Raw genomic sequence first — 20,891 nt, forward strand, 5'->3', positions numbered from 1 at the left:
CCCGAAGGTGCTCCCCTCTAGCTCCATGGGTCAGCAAACCTAGTTCCACTGAGTTCTCAGAGGCACCCTACTCCACCAGCAAGCCTCCTGACCAAAGGCACTTAGTTTTCTCACTCTGTGGGCCGGGAAGCCCACTGTGTCGTGTCCTGCTGGTCCTTCCTGCCACCGTTTCTCTGCCTCCACTTCTCGCTGTCTTCTGTATTACAGCTCTCTCTGTCTCTCTCTCTCTCAGTCTCCTGGTTCAAGAAGCTTCTCAACGGAGGGATACTGGATCAAAAGGACACATTCCACTCTTGGCACTTCTTCCTTGGTGGTGGTGAGATCTTCTCCTTCCCACCTCTGGGATGGCTCATTTTAAGCCTAGTGGGATGGCAAAACTGACCAGTCCCTTTCTTCAGGGTTCCATACATTTTATTTGCATGGTCCCAGAAAGGCCACACGAAAGTGATCTATCACACTGCAGGCCATCCCCTGGGTTTTCTAGCCATGGTTCTTTCACACTTGGAGGGTAACTTCCCCCCTCCCAATCATTCTACCAGTCTAAAACAGTTATTAACAATTAGCCCTTCAGTAGGGCAAAAGAGTCCAAAGGGTGAGGTTACTCAGGTACCAGCCATTCAGATCTGCTGCAGGTGTCCATCTGGTCTGGTCAGGTTCTCCAGTAGTGCGTCTCATCTTCACCCTTTCTGTCCTCTGATAAAATTTAGCTGAGAGAAGATTATTCCCTTGATCTGAGCCTTATAGGATATCAGCATAACAAAACCTTTAAGGGACTTTAGGTTTGGCCACTGTACTCAAGTCCAGCAGTGCCTCCCCCTTAGTCTACTCTTCCACACTTACAGCTTCTACAATTACCGTTTTTACAAACACAATTAACCCTATTAACCATCAACACTCATAATTGAATCATCCTATTAGCATCTTCCTCCACCCTCTCTTCTCCAGACCTATCAGGAAAAGAGGAAACTATTCAGTGGGGATCCTCCTTTGTCCCCCTCATTTAATGTAAGCATATCCACAAAAGCATGTTGGCCAGCCACGTCATACCTTTATTTCCTCATTTTAGACAGCGAATGTTTAAATTACCTGCCCCTGTCAAACCAGTAGTCTGAGGAGATACGCGTGTTCCTTAGCCTTGAAGAATCTTCTGTTCCAGTTGAAACTTTGAGCATCTGTATCCATAAGCAAAGTCCAGTCCAGAACAAGCCATCAAATTGCAGTGGTCTAAACCAGCTTATGGTGTCAAGCATCTTTCTCTTCATTTGGTGGAGTTCTGGTCAGCTCATCCCTAGCCCCCATGGGCTAGGTCAATGGATACCAGCCATAAGCTCGGGAGTCCACACACACTGCACCGCACCCTGCTTTCAAGTCTTTTGGGTATATACCAAGGAGTGGAATTGCGGGGTCATACGGTAATTCTATATTCCACTCTTTGAGGAACCACCAGACTGGTTTCCACGGTGGCTGTACCACTTTACAATTCCACCAGCAATGGACAAAGGTTCCTATTTCTGCACATCCTCTCCAACACTTTTTATTTTCCTTTTTTTTTGCTTTGCCTTTTTTTTTTTTTTTAATAATAGCCTTCCTAGTGGGTGTGAGGTGGTTTCTCATTGTGAGTGTTTTAATAGATTAGTGAGATCAATTGAATCAGACATTACTAGCTGGCTACCATATTAGCTGTATTTTTCCTAACAGATTTTTTTCACAACATAGTAAGAGTGATAGATAGCTGCTGTTGAATCTACTCCGACTCATGGGGACCTTATGTACAACAGAATGAAACATTGCCCAGTCCCGGGTCATCCTTACAATCACCAGCATATTTGAGTCTGTTGATGCAGCTATCGTGCCAGTCCATCCTATCTCCGGCCTCCCTCACCTCACTGGCCCACTATTTCACCAGACATGATGTCCTTCTCCAGTGATTGATCCCTTTTGATGATATGTCCAAAGCAAGTGAGCTGGATGGTGCTCTGTTGTGTTCCATAAGGTTTTAATTGGCTAATTTTTGGAAATATATTGCCAGGCCCTTCTTCCTAGTCTGTTGTAGTCTAAAGTGCCACTGACACCTGCCCTCCATGGGTGACCCTTCTGGTATTTGAAGTACCAACGACATAGCTTCCAGCATCACAGCAACACGGAAGCCACCATAGTATAACAAACTGACAGATGGGTGTTGGTAAAAAAAAAAAAAAAAAAAAAAAAACAGTTGCCATTGAATCCACTCTATCCATAATGACTGTCATGGTTTGAATTATGTCCCCCCAAAAATGTGTATATCAGTTTGTGTGGGCCATGATTCCTGGTACTGTGTGATTTTCCTGTATGTTGTAAATCCTGCCTCTATGATGTTAATGACGGAGGATGGGTGGCAGTTGTGTTAGTAAGGCAGGACTGGATCTACAAGACTGGATTGTGTCCTGAGGCAAGCTCTTGAGATACAAAAGAGAGAAGTGAGCGGTGAGACGGGGACCTCATACCATCAAGAAAGCAGTGCCAGGAGCAGAGCGTGTCCTTTGGACTGGGGTCCCTGCACAGAGAAGCTCCTAGTCCGGGGGAACACTGATGAGAAAGCCGACAGAGAGAGAAAGCCTTCCCCTGGAGCTGATGTCCTGAATTTGGACTTTTAGCCTACTTTAACTGTGCGGAAATAAACTCCTCTTCGTTAAAACCTTGCACTTGTGGTATTTCTGTTACGGCAGCACTAGATGACTAAGACAATGACGCTGTGCTTGACGGGCTTTCAATGGCTGATTTTTTAGAAGTAGATTACCAGACTTTTCTTCCAAGGCACCTCTGGGTAGACTCAAACCTTTAACCTTTTGGTTAGCAGCTGAATACTTTAACTGTTTGCATCACCTAGGGTCATAGTAGTCATCTAGCTGAAAAGTAAGGAATCTACTTGCTTCACATGTATGTAGTTACTAGGTCTACAGGTTTCGCAAGTTAGAGGATGTGGTTATTGGAAGGTCATCGGGACATGGAAGAGAAAAGTTTTAGTAGAATGTTACGTACAGAGACCAAATTTAAAAGTCTATGAGATGAGTTGATGAGTAAACCGGAAATATTTATTCAACACCTGTCTTTTTGATCATCTACTATGTGCCAAGCAGAGTGGGAGCTTATAGACTATGATTTAAAGCACTGCCTAGCATTTTTGTCTCTTTGGGTATTTAACACCTGTGAGTCATGTCTTCTTCTTCCTCAAAGATGGCAAGCACTGTGATAATAGGGTCTTGTTGCTTGTTTGTTTGTTCGTACAAACTACAGTGCTGTGCCCACAGGTATAAACAAGTATCTGTTAAGTGAGAAGACACCTAAGGGTTGACAGTGAAAGAAAAGATCAAGCAAGATAATAGCACAAGGATATAGCAGGATGAGTTATTTGCTGTGTTGTTTCTAAATAGGGAACAACACTTGATTTTGAAGAGGCAGAGGACTATTCAGTCCCTGTTACCCTGTTTTAGAGAGAAAGGAAAGGAAATGTCCTTACATAACGATTGAATGGGTCAAGAACACAGGTATAGAGAGATGTTAGCTTTGGAATGGAAGAGGAAGCCTTTTCCTCTGAAGCTAAATAGAAAACAGAAGTCTTTTCCTCTGACTTAAGACATATAAAAATATCTTAACATGCTTGGCTGCTAACCGAAAGGTTGGAAGTTTGAATTCACCCAGAGATGACGTGGAAGAAAAGCCTGGTGACCTACTTCCAGAAAATCAGCCATTGAAAATCCGATAGAGCTCAGTTCTACTCTGACACACATGAGGTCGCCATGAGTAGGAGCTGACTCAATGCCAATGAGTTTTTATAGATAAGCCTTAGCAATAGGATGAGAGAAATGTTCAGGTAAATGTAAATGGTGTTTTGTTTTTAATTTCAAGTTCCAATTGTTTGTTGCTGATATATAGGATAGCAATTGACTTTTGTTTGTTAACCTTGTATCCTGCTACTTTGCTATAATCATTTATTAATCCCAGGAGGTTTTTTGTTGATTCTTTGGAGTTTTCTACATCGACAATCATGTATCTATGAACAAAGACAGTTTTATTTCTTCCTTCCCGATCTGAATATGTTTTATTTCCTTTTCTTGTCCAATTGCATTAGCTAGGTGTAAAAATGGTGTGGTGGAGGCATCTGACCTCTAACTTCACAGGAGGAAGGAGAATCAAGATCAACAGCCCAAGGCTGATTCCTATGAGGCAGAGGTTAGATACGCCTCCTCTTGCCTCCATCTTAACCAACTCAAACACCAGCTCCCATGGCACTCTCTGCTTCTCTGCTGAGTTCAATAATTCATTGCAATGGCCACACAAAGGTCACAGACCATACTCACAGTTATTGAATTTATTAGGGAAGTAACAGGTTACAATTCAGGTTGAGGAATGCTCAGGATGCAGTTCTTTGATCAGGACAGCCTCTTCTCAGCTGTGCCCACAGGCAGTTTTCTCTCTGGCACTCAGCCCCTCAGCCTGGCCTTTTGCTGTGCTGGGGAAAGTGTTACAAAGCTCTTTTAGCTCTGCCATTAAGTGCCCTGAGGCACCCCACTCCACCAGTAATCCTTGGCCCAAAAGCGCTCAGCTATAGTTCTGTGGGTCAGCAAACCTAGCTCCACTAAGTGTCCAGAGGCACCCTACTCTGCCAGCAAGCCTCCTGCCCAGAGGCACTCAGCTTTCTCACTCTGTCGTGCCATCTCCTGCCTCTGCTGCCACAGTTTCTGTGCCGCCACTTCTTGCAGTCTTCAGTGTTACTATTTTCTCTCTCACTCTCCTGGTTCCAGGAGCTTCTTAGTGCAGGGATCCCAGGTCCAAAGGAGGTGCTCCACTCCTGGCTCTTCTTTTTTGGTGGGGTGAGATCTTCTCCTCCCACCTCTGGGATGGCTCATTTAAAGCCTAGTGGGATGGCAAAACTGACCAATCCCCACATTAGGGTTCCATAGACCTTATTTGCATGGTCCCACCCCACACGGGTGCCATGAAGTTTATTTGCATTATTAGCAAGCTATCCAATCCCCTTGACTGGCCACACTTACCCTATTTGTATAGTCCTACCCAATCGCTTGGGTGAGAGTTTCAAGACTATGACAAGAAAGGCCATATAAAAGTGATCCATCACACCGAACTAGGACTTTAGTACTGTGTTTAATAGGACTGGTGAGAAGGGGACATCCTTGTCCTGTTCCCGATCTTAGGGGGAAAGCATCTAGTTTCTCACCATTAAGTATTATATTAACTGTAGGTTTTTTGTAGCTGTATTTTATCAAGTTGAGGAAGTCCCCTTCTATTTCTACTTTGCTAAGAGTTTTTATCATGAATGGGTATTGGATTTTGTGTAAATTTCAAACCATTAAGTGTGAAGCTTTTTATAACACTTTCATTTACCATGACTTTAAGGACTCTAAATGAATTAAAATTTTTAGATTAACTTCAAAAACTGAAAACTTAGTTTCATGTTCCTAAGAATTCTAACGTGCACCAAACAGATGGTTTCACATTTTAAAACTTTAGCCGACAACTCCTTCAAACTTTACCTATACTTTTCTATTTTACTCTGAACCACTTTCCCTTTGTTCATTTTTTTGTCCAATCAAAACTTGTTGTTAGTTGCCGAGGAGTCAGCTCCAATTCTTTGGAGACCCCATGTACAACAGAATGAAATGTTACCCAGTCCTGTGCCAATCTTCATAATCACTGGTGTGCTTGAGTCCATTGTTGTGGCCACTTAGGTTTTGAGAGTCTTTCAACCTAGGGGGTCATCTTCTAGCGTTATGTTGTTGTTGTTGTGTTCCACTGAGTTGATTCTGACGCATAGAGACCCTATATGACAGAGTACAATTGCCCCATAGGGTTTCCTAGGCTGTAAATCTTTAGGGGAGCAGATTGCCAGGTCTTTCTCCTCCAGAGGCACTAGTGGGTTCAAACTGCCGATCTTTCAGTTAGCAGCTTAGTGTTTAACCATTGCGCCTCCAGGGTTCCTTTCTAACACTCTATCAAACAGTATTCTGTTGTGATCCATAGGGTTTTCATCGGCTACTTTTCAGAATTAGATAGCCAGGCTTTTCTTCCCATTCTGTCTTAGTCTGAAAGCTCCTCTGAAACCTGTCCACAATGGTGACCCTGCTGATATTTGAAATACAGGTGGCATAGCTTCCAGCATCATAACAAGCATCACACTACAACAAACTGACAGACCAGTGCTGGTATCAAAACTCACCTTGATGAAAATAATTTGGTTACTAATGGCTGTATTTAATAGTTTAACACCAAAGCAAATAGTTTGAAAGTAAAATTTTAAAACTAATCATCTACATTAGCTTACCATCTTTTACTGTACATTTAAATTTTTAACATTTTAATTAAGGAAATGTGCAGTTCTCAAGTATTATTTAATTAATACCTTATAACAGATATTCTTACTGTTAATGAGCCTTACATCTGGACATCTAAGAGAGTTGGATTAAACTAGTCTCGACTAAAAAGAACCAGAGAGCCTTTTTAAAATACATTTTAAAAAGAGAGATGTTATGTTCCAACATATGAAAGAAGAAAATCACACTAGAGTGAGATTAAGTTTTACTTATATCTGATGTTTATAAAATTTTAGAGGAAAGAAACAATTTACTGAAATTCTTTATGTCTCAGACCATTTCCTAGCGATGTGAAACTTTGTTTTTAGGAATTGTTAAAGTTCCTATTTTGCTAATATGACGAATCATGACAACTTTGATCATGGAAAACTTGATTTTCTAGACTACCTTTGTCTTCAGACTATGACTATGTCCCTATTTTGTACCATGAGAAAACTCTTGATCCAGCTTTTTCCCTTCTGCTTCTCTTTACAGCAAAATATCTTAGAGTTGTAGAGACTCTTCCCTTTCTCTCTTGAAACCACACCAAACAGACTTTTGGCCCTTGCTATATTTCACCAACATTTTTCTTATCAATGTCACCAGTTATGTCCAATGGTCACTTCTGAATCCAGTGACCATTTCTCAGTCCTCTTTTTACTTGATGTATCAGTTTGACTCAGTTGCTTTTCCCTTCTCCTTAACACATTCATTTGATTTCCAAGATATCATGCTGTGTCAGGGATAGCCAAGACTACCCCCAGGTTCAGTGATTTTCTAGGAGGACGCAAAGGACTCAGCATATAGTCATGCTCACAGCTAAGATTTATTACAGCAAAAGGGTACAATGCAAAATCAGACAAGGGAAAAGTCTTCTAGGGTGACAACTGAAGGAAGTAGGTACAAGCTTCCAAGAGTCCTCTCCCAGTGGAGTCATATAGGACATGCTTAATTATTTCAGAAATGAATTGTGACAACAGCTGCTAAATGTCTTCTACTAGTGAAGCTTGCCTAAACCTAGGAGTCCAGGGTTTTTATTGGGGATCAGTCATGTAGGCACCCTCTGCCTAGCACATACCAAAATTCCAGGCTCCTAGAAGGAAATCAGGTATTCAGTATAAACCATGTATTTTTTGGTTCCCAGGTGCCAGCCAGGACCAACCTTGTATTTTGAAGGATAGCAATCTCAAGTCTGTTATGTTAACTTTTCTGCACACACACCTTTTTCTTATCTCACTGGCTATCCTTCTCAGTTTCTTTTGCTGTTTCTTCCTCATCTCCCTGACTTCTAAACATTAGAGTGCACCAAGTTAGTTATTGGACCTTTTCTCTTCTCTTTATCTACCTAGTCCCTTAATTAATCTCATTCAGCCTCACAGCTTTAAATACCATCTGTTTTATCTGTTTTGTTCACCAGTGTATTCCCAGAACCTGGCAAATAATAGGCATTAAATAAATATCTGCCAAATTAATTAATTGACTAATAGTATATTAAAGAAACAGCCAATTTGTGAAGGTCAGCTAAATGGATCAATTAAGAAGACAGGATAAACTTAAAGAAAATATTTGAATTTGTAATGTGATGACATTATTCCTTGACATTATTTAATCTGAATCAACGGAAGAAATATTTTTAGTAGCCCTATAAATTTTATGATTTTTACATATTTTTAGGAATTTTAGTACTGGAAGAAGCTTAGGGATTATGTAGTTTAACTTCCTAATTTTATAAATGAGGTAAATTAAGGCCCAGAGATGTTTTTTAATCCAGGGTCACTCTTGATTTGTAGCAGATCTTGAATTAGAAGATAGATTTTTCTGTTTCATAATCTGATATTCTTTCTGACATTTGTTTCACACTGCCTTGGCCTTCCATACATCTGGATGCAGTACATAAAATCATATAGTACATTATTTCTCTTTTCCTCTTTTTCCCCAGTGCTCAGAGAAGTATAAAACAAGGTATTTACTTTGTATTTTTCTTCTTCTGATGTCCTTATTATTTTCGTTGGTGTTTTTTATTTATTTATTTAATTTTTAGTTTCAGAATGAAAATTAACTCTCAGGAGAGACCAAAATGAACCTTTCATATTAATATTTGGTATGCCTTGTAGTCTGCTTTCAATTCTTTACAGAATTTTCTTTTTTTTTTGTTTATTGCTGTAGTCTAAATGAAGTTTACATTTCAGGTTAGTCTCCCATACAAAAATTTACACACACACTGCTATGTGACCCCAATTGCTCTCCCCATACTGTGACAGCACACTCCTCCTTTCCACCCGATTCCCCGTGTCCATTCAACCAGCTCCTAACCCTCTCTGCCTTCCCATCTCACCTCCGGACAGAAGCTACCCGTTTAGTCTCTTGTATCTAATTGAGCTAAGAGGCACACTCCTTATGGGTATCAGTTTATGTCCCACAAATCCAGTCTAATCTCTGTCTAAAGAGTTGGCCTCGGAAATTGTTTTAGTTCTGGGCTGATAGAGAATCCGGGGGCCATGCTTTCCAGGGTTCCTCCAGTCTCAGTCAGGCCGTTAAGTCTGGGCTTCTTACTAGAATTTGAGGTCTGCACCCCACCTTTCTCCTGCTCCATCAGGGACTCTCTGTTGTGTTCCCTGTCAGTGTGGTCATTGGTGGTAGCCGGGCACCATCTAGTTATTCTCTTTACAGAATTTTCTACAGCAAAACTTTTTTTTTTTTTTTAATTGTACTTTAGATGAAGGTTTACAGAGCAAACTAGTTTCTCATTAAACAATTAATACACATATTGTTTTGTGGCATTGGTTGCCAACCCCAGGACATGTCAACACTCTCCCCTTCTCGACCTTGGGTTCCACATTACCAGCTTTCCTGTCCTCTCCTGCCTTCTTATCCTTGCCCCTGGTCTAGTGTGACCATTTAGTCTCATTTTGTTTTACGGGCCTGTCTAATCTTTGGCTGAAGGACGAACCTCGGGAGTGACTTCATTACTGATCTAGAAGGGTGTCCAGGGGTAATACTTCTGGGGTTTTTCCAGTCTCTATCAGACCAGTAAATCTGGTCTTTTTTTTTTTTTTAGTTAGAATTTTGTTCTATATTTTTATCTAGCTCTGTCCAGGACCCTTTATTGTGAACCTTGTCAGAGCAGTCAGTGGTGGTCGCTGGGCACCATCTAGTTGTGCTGGACTCAGTCTGGTGGAGGATGTAGTACTTGTGGTCCATCAGTCATTTGGACTAATCTTTCCCTTGTGTCTTTGGTTTTCTTCATTCTCCCTTGCTCTAGACGGGGTGAGGCCAGTGGAGTATCTTAGATGGCCGCTCACAGGCTCTTAAGACCCCAGGTGCTACTCACCAAAGTAAAATGTAGAACATTTTCTTTGTAAACTGTGTTGTGCCAGTTGAGCTAGATGCTCCCCGAGACCATGGTCTCTACAGCCCTCAGCCCAGTAATTAGGTCCCTCAGGGAGTTTGTATGTGTCTATGGAGCTTCTATGACCTCGGCTTGGAAACCCTATGGGGCAGTTCTACTCTGTCCTGTAGGGTCGCTGTGAGTCAAATTGACTCGACAGCAGTGGGTTTGGTTTTTGGTTGGCATCCTTTTAATTAAATTTTTTTAAAAATTCTCATCAAGTCGATTCTGACTCATGACAACCCCATGTGTTATAGAATAGAACTGCTCCATAGGGTTTTCTTAGCTGTAATCTTTACAGAAGCAGATCTCCAGGCCTTTCTTTCATGATGCCACTGGGTAGGTTCCAACTGACTACTATATAACCATAATAGAAATTATAATACTGGGTTTTGAAAAAGTAACGTCAGGTCTTTTTCATATAGATCATTCTCATTTATCTTTTTTAAAAATATTTTTTGGGTTAGTTTTGAAGGAGTTAAAGACTTTTCACAAAATTAGATGAGGAATAATAAATTATCTTTAGTATATTCCAAAAACCAAACCCATTGCTGTCGAGTCATTTCCGACTCGTAGCGACCCTATAGGACAGAGTGTAACTGCCCCGTAGGGTTTCCCAAGAGCAGCTGGTGGATTCGAACTGCTGACCCTTTGGTTAGCAGCCGAACTCTTAACCACTTTGCCACCAGGGCTCCTTTAGTATATTAGGCAGCTTATAATTTTATTTTATAATTGCAAAGTGGCTAAGAAGTTTTCAAATAGATACCTTTAATTTGTATTGTACTGCAATGCTATTTGATACTTGGCAAAGTTTGCAAAGAAACATACTGAGAAGGCTTACAGTTCACTACAGGCTTAGCTTTGATTTTGTCAATAAGCTCCAAATAAATATATAGACAGTAAGTATAATATCTTCTCCGTTTGCTTAATTTTTCGAATGCTCTATGGCCATGTTGAATGTGAAGCAATCCGAAACAATTGAGGTTGATGTTAGTGAAGAATTTCAAACACTTGAATCATGCTCTCATTTAGTTCTTTAACTGTGATTAGATAGAACTTCACGATTCTATCCTGGCACTTTTATACCTAAAGGATCAAATAAGGTATGTGAGAAAAGACTTGGAAACCATAAAGTACTAACATACGTAAAATGTTATGCACTTGGCGTTAACTAAGAGACCTATCCTAAGAAAACCATGGCATAGGTTACCATGCGTACATTTACATTTGAGCAGCAGATTATAAATAGTAAATTTTCCTCAATAAGAATAGTGGAGTAGGATGTTTACTTGTTCAGTGACCTTCAATTGACGTTCCTTTTGTAGTGCTCAAAGATGGCACAGTGTAAAGGGTTATGCTGCTGAATCAGACATGCTCTGCTCCCCATTCAATATATAATTTCCAGTTTTTGTCATTTGTATTCTTTCCTTCCTAGCTGCCAGATGTATATTGTAGCAAGGTAAGGTGCAGGAAAGGGTTGGGGTGAAGTAGTAAGAAAGAGAGAGAGGAAAGAAAAAAAAGCATTTCTATCATGGAATGAAAAAACTGTTAGTGTGCCATACTATGTGTGGATGTTTATTTGTTTGTATCGTTGTATATTTGATAAATCTAAATTTTTTCTTTTAATCTGAGTTTCAAAAGTGGGTCTAATACCAAATGGACTTAATAGAAATTTGCTAATTTATTATTCTGTTCTTACAGTTCTCAACATGTGATTTCATCCCATCTCCAAAATTAAAGCCCTCTCAAGGAATGCCGGTCAATGATGATTTGTGTTTTAGCAGAAAAAGAGTGTCAAGAAACTTATTTCAGAATAGCCGGGATTTTAACTCAGATTCTCTTCCTGTATGTGCTGGTAAGTAACAGATGCAGGTAGTAAACATGTTGACCTAAATTAAAGACAACTTCAAAGTTCATTCAAGGGCTCATGGAATTTATAATCTAGTAGGCAATTGAGATTCAGTAAACGTTTATTGATCATCTGATAAGGCAGGACACTTTGACATAATTGTCTCACAAGACCTTCACTGGACCCCTTTAAGTAGCAATGTAGAGCATTAATCATTTCATCAACAACCCATATTTTTGAGCATCTACTTTGTGTCAACAAGAGAGAAAACTTCCTGCGTAGTAGATCTTGCATTCTAGTTGGGGGTGAGCAGACATTAAATAAACACAAGATAAATGCTATGGGGAAAAATACAGCAGAAAAGAGGAATGTGGAGGGGGGCTATTTAAAATAATGTGGTGAAAGAAGGCCATATTCAGAAGGGTACATTTGAAGAAATAGGGAAGCAATAACATAGATATGAGGAGAGAAGAGCAGATAATTCCAGGAAGAGGAAAGAACGCAAGTCACTGTCATGAAAGTGTGTGGAGCATGTTTGAGAAAGATCAAAAAGGCTAGTATGTCTAGAATGGAATGACTAAGGGGTAGAGTAGTAGAAAATGAAATAAAAGAGATAATAATAACCCGACCCGTTGCCGTCGAGTTGATTCCAACTCATAGCAACCCTATAGGACAGAGTAGAACTGCCCCATATGGTTTCCAAGAAGCGCCTGATGGATTCAATCTGCCAGCCTTTTTGTTAGCAGCCGTAGCTTTTAAGCACTACGTCACCAGGGTTTCCAACACGGATATTTAAATAAGGCCTCATGTGCTCTTGAGTGAATTTTGGCTTTTACTCTGAGTGAAGAAAGAAGTGACATCATTTGCCTTATATTTTTCAGGCTCATGTTGGGTGTTGTGTTTGGAACAGACTAAAGGAGAGGAAGGGTGAAGACAAGGAGACTGATTAGGAGTCTGTTGTAGTAATCCTGGGTAGAGTTGATGGAGGCTTTGACCAGCATTGTAGTGAATTTAGTGAGAAGTAAGTGGATTCTTACTATATGTGGAAGGTAGAGTTGATATGATTCTGATGGAGTGGATATAGACTGTGAGAAAGAAGAGTCAAGAATGACTCGAAGGACTTTTGGCTGGAGCAGCTGAAAAGATGCTTAATTGTCTAAGTGTTACAGAAAGTAAATATTATGATAGTTCAGGACATGGTCATTATCATGGACCAACCATATCAGTTAAAAAAGGCTTTAAGGAAGAGGTAGTACTTGAACTGCATCTTTTTGAGATACATATGATACAAGTGGTTAGAGTGGAAGAATGGAGGTGCAAAGCTTACACGGGAAATAGGCTTAAGATTTCTGAACTGTGTCAAGGCAGGATTCATTTTGAATGGTAAAAGATAAATTGTGATATGGAGAACCTTGTGTACTAGGCTCAGAAATTTAAACCTGTACTTCTAAGATATAGGGAGCTAATGGAGATTTTTTTCATTAAGGATAAAAGAAACTGGAATGATAAGGTTGTTTGCAGATGGGGTAGAAAGGAATAATCAGGAAGATATGATGACTGGATATAGAAGATGAAGAAAGGGGTAGGGAAAGACTTTAAGGTTTAGCCCCCAGGTTATTAGAAAAATGGTAGTGGGTCGACAACACAATACCTAGCTGGAAAAGGAAAATGGAGAAGATAAAGATTGAGTTTGTTATAGACGTTAACATGTATTTAATATCCAAATGATATCAACTATTGAGATATCTTATCTGTGAGTTAGGACACAGTTCATTTACCAAATATTATTCCCTTAGGAGAATTTATAGACCTTTTTTTGCAGTAAAATTGCTTTGCATTTTCATACAAAAAATGAAATGTTACAGTGATTTTGTAGTTTTATTTGTTTATTTAATACGGAAAAAGAAATACAAGAATATATCCAGATATGTTCATACCATTGTTTTTGATTTATAAGGGTCACGGTTTCATTCCATTGAGAAGCTCATTGTCTGGTCATACACATTTTATACAACTGGAGAATAAGATAACATTAACCTTAATGCTAGACTGGATGATATGAATTATAAGTACTATAGGAATTCAGAGGCCCTGGTGGCGCAGTGGTTAAGAGCTTGGCTGCTAACCAAAAGGTAGGCAGTTCGAATCCACCAGCCACTCCTTGGAAACCCAAAGGGGCAATTATACTCTGTCCTTTTTTTTTTTTTTTTTTTAAATAGGAATTCAAGAAAGAAAGAGATTGTAGGGATTGAAGTAGTTTAGGAAAACCACAGATAGGAGGTTGGACTTGAGCTGGACTTTAAAGAAGGAAGGGGTTTGAGATTGGCAGTGAGTCCAAAGGGACTGTTCAAGCAGAAAGTATAACCAAAAGCAAGAAAGAGAATTAACTGAGAAGGTGTCTAGTACATGAAGGATAAAGGATCTTGAAATCATAGGGAGAACATAAAAAAAAAAATTGTAGAATTTCAGATCAACAAAGAATCAGCCCATTTTATAGATCAGTAAACTGAGCTCCAGAGGGGTCATTATCACCTCTTTTCTTCAAACCCACTGACATACCCAGGAATAACCTTAACTAGCCACTGAAGAGGGAAAGGGATCTGAGAAACATGCTTGGATAAGTTTGAGAGCTATGTGAATGATACTTGGTATGTTAGGAAAAAAGTAGAAGAGTTCTGCAGTAGAATTTTTTGGATAGAGTGTGTACTGCAAATACTGGGAAGAAGGAAAGCAGGGTCTGGAGAAACATTCCAGGGTGAAAGAAGAGGAAGTATAGGAAGAATCTGCCTTTGTGTATATTCTTCAATATACCTTTTCTTTTTCTGTCCTTTACCAGTCTGTCTTCTGTCCTTCAACCTCTACCACTAGTCAGATATGCCAATACCAAAAGCCTTATCTCTTTCGTGCCTGCCTGGCTCATAGTACTTATTTATTTCTTTTTTTTTTTTTATTTCTATTTTTTGTATTTTTCTATTTTTTTTACTTATTTATTTCTATTTCTTTTTTTTCTTAATCCTATGTAAAGCACACCAACATTTGTGAAATAAGACGTATTCATGAAGTAAAGTTAACCTTTACTTTCACATCTTTTCCCCTCCTTTCTTTAAAAGGTACTACTGGGACTCATCAGACAAATCTTTCTGGGAAGTGTGGACAACTTGGATTTTCACAGATAGGTGGTAAAACTGGAAGTTTGGATTCTGACTTACAGTTTCTGGGGACAGCTAATAGTCATCAAGATAAAGGTATAAATTCCAAATTATTTTGGTTACAAGTGATTTATAAATATTGTGGGGTTTCCACATCTAACTTAGACATCATTTTGTGTAATTATGCTTAGGACAGAAAAGAAAAGTATGTTGGTAGTATTTTTAATAGCAATTTTAATAATTTTTTTATAATTGTTACCATAAAATAGTAGACTTAGTAATCTTGATATAAATATGACTGATTAAAATATGAGTTTAGAAACTCTTAATACGAAGTCATTGAAAATTAAAAAAAAAAGGTCCTCCAAGGTCAAGAAGGGAGAGTGTTGACATGTTGGGGGGTTGTTAACCAATGTTGTAAAACAATATGTGTACTGACTGTTGAATGAGAAACTATTTTTTCCGTAAACCTTCACCTGAAGTACAATAAAATATTGAAAAAAAAAAAAAAAAGATGCTCAGTGTCATTAGCCATCAGGGAAAAAAAAAAAAAAAAAAAAAAAAAAAAACAAAGTCATTAAAATAACATTATCCATTAAGGAGTACTGTGTTAACAGAGGACAGTTATTTTCCATAACAGTTTTAAATTTTAAGAATATTTGGAATTTATTATGCCGCTTGTCGGGAACCATCATTTCCTGACTAGCTATCATTTCAAATGAGACATAAGAGATAGAACAAAAGGAATAGTTTGAGCCTAGCTGTTGGTCACGTGAGTTTTGGATTTTAAGGAGTTTCTTAAATTTTCATGCTTATGAATAGCATGATCAAGTATTACTTAGAGGTAGGATGAAATTAAATATTTCTAAAGATATTTTAATTTTTATTGTATGTTCTTTGCTAAAAATTCTTTTTAAAGTGATAAGGAAGTACTTCTTTATTGATTGATAAAAAAAGTAATATCATTTGAAATTAGTAGATTTGGTTAATGTAGCACTTACATTTTAGATACCCTTTCCTTCACCTACCCCAGAGGGCCACGTGACTCCTTAAAGTTTCACTTCATGGTGTTATTCCTAATAAAATACTCCATTTTTCTGAATTATGTAGGTATTCCCAAATTGTGACTCTTGGGTGCCTTTGGGACCTCAAAAATTGTCAGTATTCTCAGATAAAACATGGTACAGTGTAGTGATTAAGAGCATGGGCTTAGGAAACAGACTGTCTGGGTTCATATTCTAGCTTTTTAATTTCCTAGGGTGTGACTTTTAGCAAGTTATTTATTTACCTTTTTCTCCTTCATTTTTCTCATCTGTAAAATAGGAATATTACCTACTCCCACAGGACTGTTGTGAGGATTAAATAAATTAATACATATAAAGTGCTTCGAACACCACCTGGCACATAGTAAATGCTCAGTAAACATTAGTTCTCATCATTGTCATCATCACTATCATTATTATTATCGTTATGAGATTATCTATGTAGAAAATCCAATAGCATCAAAAAAAAAAATAGCATCTACCAAAAAGCTAGTAAAACTAAAAAGAATTCAGCAAGGTTGCCAAATATAAAATCAGAATATAAAGGTCAATAAAGTTCCTATATATCAGCAACTTTGAGAAAATGTAAGTTTTCATAAGAAATTATAGTATCAACAAAATTTATAAGGTATCTGGTAATCTAACAAAAATTTTCACACCCTTTGTTATGAAAGCTATAAGAGTTTTTTGAAAGACATATAAGAAGACCCAAGTAAATAACGTAATTTTAAACAAGGAGACTCAGTATTAGGAAAATGGCATTTCTTCACAGGTTAATCTACAAATTCAATGCCATTTCAATAAAAATCCCAACAGAATATTTTATGGAACCTGACAGGCAGATCCTAAAATTTATATGAAAGAGTGGAGAGCCAAAATAGCCAAGATAATTTTAAAAGTCAAAATTGAGGAGGACTTGTCCTATCAGATAAACCAAAAAAACAAACCCACTGCCATAATGTTGATTCTAACTCAGCAACCCTGTAGGACAGAGTAGAACTGCCTCATAGGGTTCCAAGGCAATAAATCTTTTTTTTTTAGCATTTTTTTTTTTTTTTAACATTTTATTGTTTAGGTGAAAGTTTGTAGAGCAGATTAGTTTCTCATTCAACAATTTATACACAGCTTGTTTTGTGACATTGGTTGCAAACCCCTGAATATGTCATCGTTCTCCCCACTTCCTCCCTGGGTTCCCCACATCCATTCGCCCAGCTTTCCTGCCCTTACCGTCTTTCTGAACTTTACTTTTAGGAAAATGCCACCCTTTAGGTCTCGTATAGTTGATTGTTCTGAGGTGTACATTCCTCACTGGTGTTACTGTTCATTTTACAGGCCTGTCTGTTGTATGGCTATAATGTGATCTCCGAGAGTGATTTCAGTTCTAAGTTGGAAGGGTGTCTAAGGGCCATAGTATTGAGGGTTCCATCAGTCTCTATCAGACCAGTAAGTCTGGTCTTGTCTATGAGTTTGAATTTTGTTCTACGTTTCTGTTTCACTCTGTCCTTGACTTACTGTTGTGGTTTTGGTCAGAAAGATTGGTAATAGTAGCCGGGCACCATCTAGTTCTGGTCTCAGGCTAGTGGAGGCCATGGTTCATGTGGTCCATTAGTCCTTTGGACTAATTGTTTCCCTGAGTCTTTGGTTTTCTTCACTCTTCTTTGCCCCAGACAGGAAGAGACCCATTGTTGTATCTTAGATGACCGCTCACAAGCTTTTAAGACCCCAGTTGCTACTCACCAAGGTAGGATGTAGAACATTGTCTGTTATGGATTTTGATATGCCAGTTCACCTGGATGTCCCCTGAGACTATGCTCACTACCCCTACCAAGGCCATAAATCTTTATAGAAGCAGACTGCCACATCTTTCTCCGGCAGAGTGGCTAGTGGGTTTGAACCACCGACCTTTCAGTTAGCAGCCTAACACTTAACCACTGTACCGCCAAGGCTCCTTGTCCTATCAGATAGAGTGATGATAAATAAAACATTGTGATACTGGTACAAAGATAGACAAATAGACTAATGGAGCCCATACGGAGTATCTAAGAATAGACTCAAATATATTTGGGAACCTTACAGAGCATAGGGAAAGGATGGTCGGTTCAAAAAATGGTGTTGAGAAAACTGGGCTATCAATATAGAAAAAAAATAAAATTAGATCTTTGCCTTACACCATATAAAAATACAAGTGCCAGATGGAATAAAAATCTGAATGTGAAAAGCAAAAAAACTTTAAACTCTTCGTAGATGTGTATACATAAATAACATGTTTTCTTTTGTTTTATTACAGTGTGTACTAGCCTTAATTTTGGCAGTAAGACACAGCAAACATTTGGTAGTCGAACGGAGCAGACTTTATCATACTCTGGTCCAAATCCAAGTCCAGGAGCCTTCATCCTTCCATCCTATCCTCTCTCGTCACCTCGAACTAGTCCAAAGCACATATCTCCTCTTACTGGATCTCCAAAGAAATGTCAAGATAATTCCATTAATTTTTCAAATTCCTGGCCTCTTAGAAGCTTTGAAGGGCTGTCAAAGCCGAGTCCACAAAAAAATCTTGTCAGCCAAAAAGCATCTGACTTTACAGGTAGAAATGATGGTAAAAATCAATACCTTGTTCAAATTTATTTGAATGTTTAAATTATTACTTTGGAGTTAGAACATAGAGTTGTTAGATCTTTTAAAGCTGATAAGTTGTATTTTATTTCTCTGAGTAAATATTTAGGAACATATTTACAGTATGTTGTTGTTGTTGTTGTTACGTGACATTTAGCTGGTTCCGACTCACAGCGACCCTGTGTACTGCAGAACAAAACACTGCCCAGTCCTGCGCCATGCTCACAATCATTGTTATGCTTGAGTCCATTTTTGCAGCCACTGTGTCCACTCCATCTCGTTGAGGGTCTTCCTCTTTTTCACTGACCCTGTACTTTACCAAGCATGATGTGCTTCTCCAGGGACTGATCCCTCCTGACAACATGTCCAAAGTATGTAAGATGTAGTCTCGCTATCCTTGCTTCTAAGGAGCATTCTGGTTGTAGTTCTTCAAGACAGATTTATTCGTTCTTTTGGCAGTCCTTACTATATTCGATATTCCTCGTCAGTACTGCAATTCAAAGGCATCGGTTCTTCTTCGGTCTGCAGTATGTTGAATAGATCAAATGTATAATATAAAATTTAATTGAAATTGTAATTTCTTTCTTATATTGCCACTTCAGAATTTTTTTTTGGAACTAGACAAATAATAATACTTTATTTTGAATTTGTAATAGACATGAGCAGCATATGTTGCCTGAGAACCTATTAACAAATTTTAGCTTTACAAATATAAAATGTTATTCATATGTTTAATATAATTAATGTTCCATGTTCACTTATTCAGCAAGCATTTGTTGAATGTTTATTATATGCTAAAATTATTTTGAACGGTTTTCTAATTGTTATAAACTAAAATATTTTTTTCTTAGCAATAGCCTACTCCAAAATCATGAAGTTAGTGTATAAGTTCATTCAGGACAGATTCAGTCTCAAAATAAAAAGTCTGTTAAAGGCAACCCCTCTATCTCACTGTTTTCTTATCCCCAGCTTCTGAGATAGATCTATCTTTAAACTATCCTATAACACCAATGTTCCAGTTTATAACCATAATGCCAGTTTATTGTATATTCAGTTTCCTCACTTTCTCTTAACACTATTAATTTCTTTCTATGTCTGTCTTTCCTACAAGATCAAACATTGCCTTGAACTTTATTCAACTTGTTCTCCCCAGTGCCCAGTATTACTGCTCTGAATATAGTATTCATTCAAATATTACTTCAATAATTAAATCAGAAAAGTAAACTTTCTAGCTTATTATGGATTTGATGATAACAAATATATGTGATGTGTATGAGGATAGATATCAAAAATTTAACTCAGTATGTAATATTTTTATTTAACATGACAGAATTTGGGGTAGCTTATTATTTTTCTTGTATTAGAGGACCAAACCAAAAATCAAACTGGTGTTTGTTGAATCAACATCAACTCATGGCTACCCTATGTGTTACAGAGTAGACCCATGCTCCGTAGGGTTTTCAGAGCTGTGACCGTTTGGAAGCAGATTGTCAGGCTTTTCTTCCAAAGTGCCTCTGGGTGGGTTTGAACTGCCAACCTTTTGGTTAGTAGTTGATTGCTTAACCATTTGCACCACCCAGGAACTCACTCCTATATTAGAGGACACTAATACTTTTATTTTCTCTCATCTTAGATAGTGATCTTTATTTCTAATAAAATAAAATGTGTTTTTCTGTTTAAAAACACTTAAAAGCAACACTTGTGATTATAACTCCCTGTTCTTTGAAATTAAAAAGAGTAAAATATATATTTTTTCATACAGGAGAAAATTCCCAAGGAAAACCTTCTCCAGTTCAGCTTACACCTGCTTTGGTGAGATCACCATCTTCCCGACGAGGCCTAAATGGGATAAAGCCTGTTCCTCCCATACCAAGAGGAATAAGCCTTTTGCCTGATAGAGCTGATCTAAGCACAGTGGGACACAAAAAGAAGGAACCTGATGATATTTGGAAGAGTGAAAAAGATAGTCTTACAATTGATCTTTCAGAATTAAATGTCAAGGATAAAGATGTGGATCAGGAAGAGGTTAGAACCAAACATTTTTTAATATTTTTTAAAATACTTGTATTTTCTATATATCAGAGCTGTTATTTAAGGAGAAACCAAGTACTTTTAATCCCATAACATTTTTTCTTACTTACAAAAGTATTTCATGTTTTGTTCTTGGGGAACATCTATCTCAATTGGCATAACACAGTTTATAAAGACAATGTTCTACGTTCTACCTTGGGTGAGTAGCATCTGGGGTCCTAAAAGCATGTGAGCAGCCATCTAAGATACTCCACTGGTCTCACCCCTCCGGGAGCAAGGGAGAATGAAAAGAACAGGATACAAGGAAAAGATTAGTCCAAAGGACTAATGGACCACAGCTGCCAAGACCTCTACCAGACTGAGTCCAGTACAGCTAGATGGTGCCCAGCTACCACCACTGACTGCTCTGACTGGGATCACAACAGAGGGTTCTGGACAGAGCTGGAGAAGGATGTAGAACAAAATTCTAAC

The 20,891-nt window shown here is 38.3% G+C and overlaps 1 protein-coding gene across 5 annotated transcripts in view; it reads left to right on the plus strand.

Moving 5' to 3' along the window:
• Positions 1-20,891, plus strand: part of TOGARAM1 (TOG array regulator of axonemal microtubules 1) — a 97,963-nt gene that overhangs the window by 18,112 nt on the left and 58,960 nt on the right. For all 5 annotated transcript variants that reach the window (XR_002825830.1, XM_023741982.1, XM_023741983.1 and 2 more), the window contains exons 2-5: positions 11,437-11,590; positions 14,695-14,829; positions 18,064-18,360; positions 20,152-20,414. Coding sequence is in view for 4 of the 5 variants with exons in the window: in XM_023741982.1 (XP_023597750.1) it covers positions 11,437-11,590; positions 14,695-14,829; positions 18,064-18,360; positions 20,152-20,414 (849 nt within the window). In the remaining variant the exon portion in view is untranslated. The remainder of the gene's footprint in view (positions 1-11,436; positions 11,591-14,694; positions 14,830-18,063; positions 18,361-20,151; positions 20,415-20,891) is intronic.

This window comes from Trichechus manatus, unplaced genomic scaffold (assembly GCF_000243295.1).
Source record: "Trichechus manatus latirostris isolate Lorelei unplaced genomic scaffold, TriManLat1.0 scaffold00196, whole genome shotgun sequence".
NCBI lineage: Eukaryota > Metazoa > Chordata > Mammalia > Sirenia > Trichechidae > Trichechus > Trichechus manatus.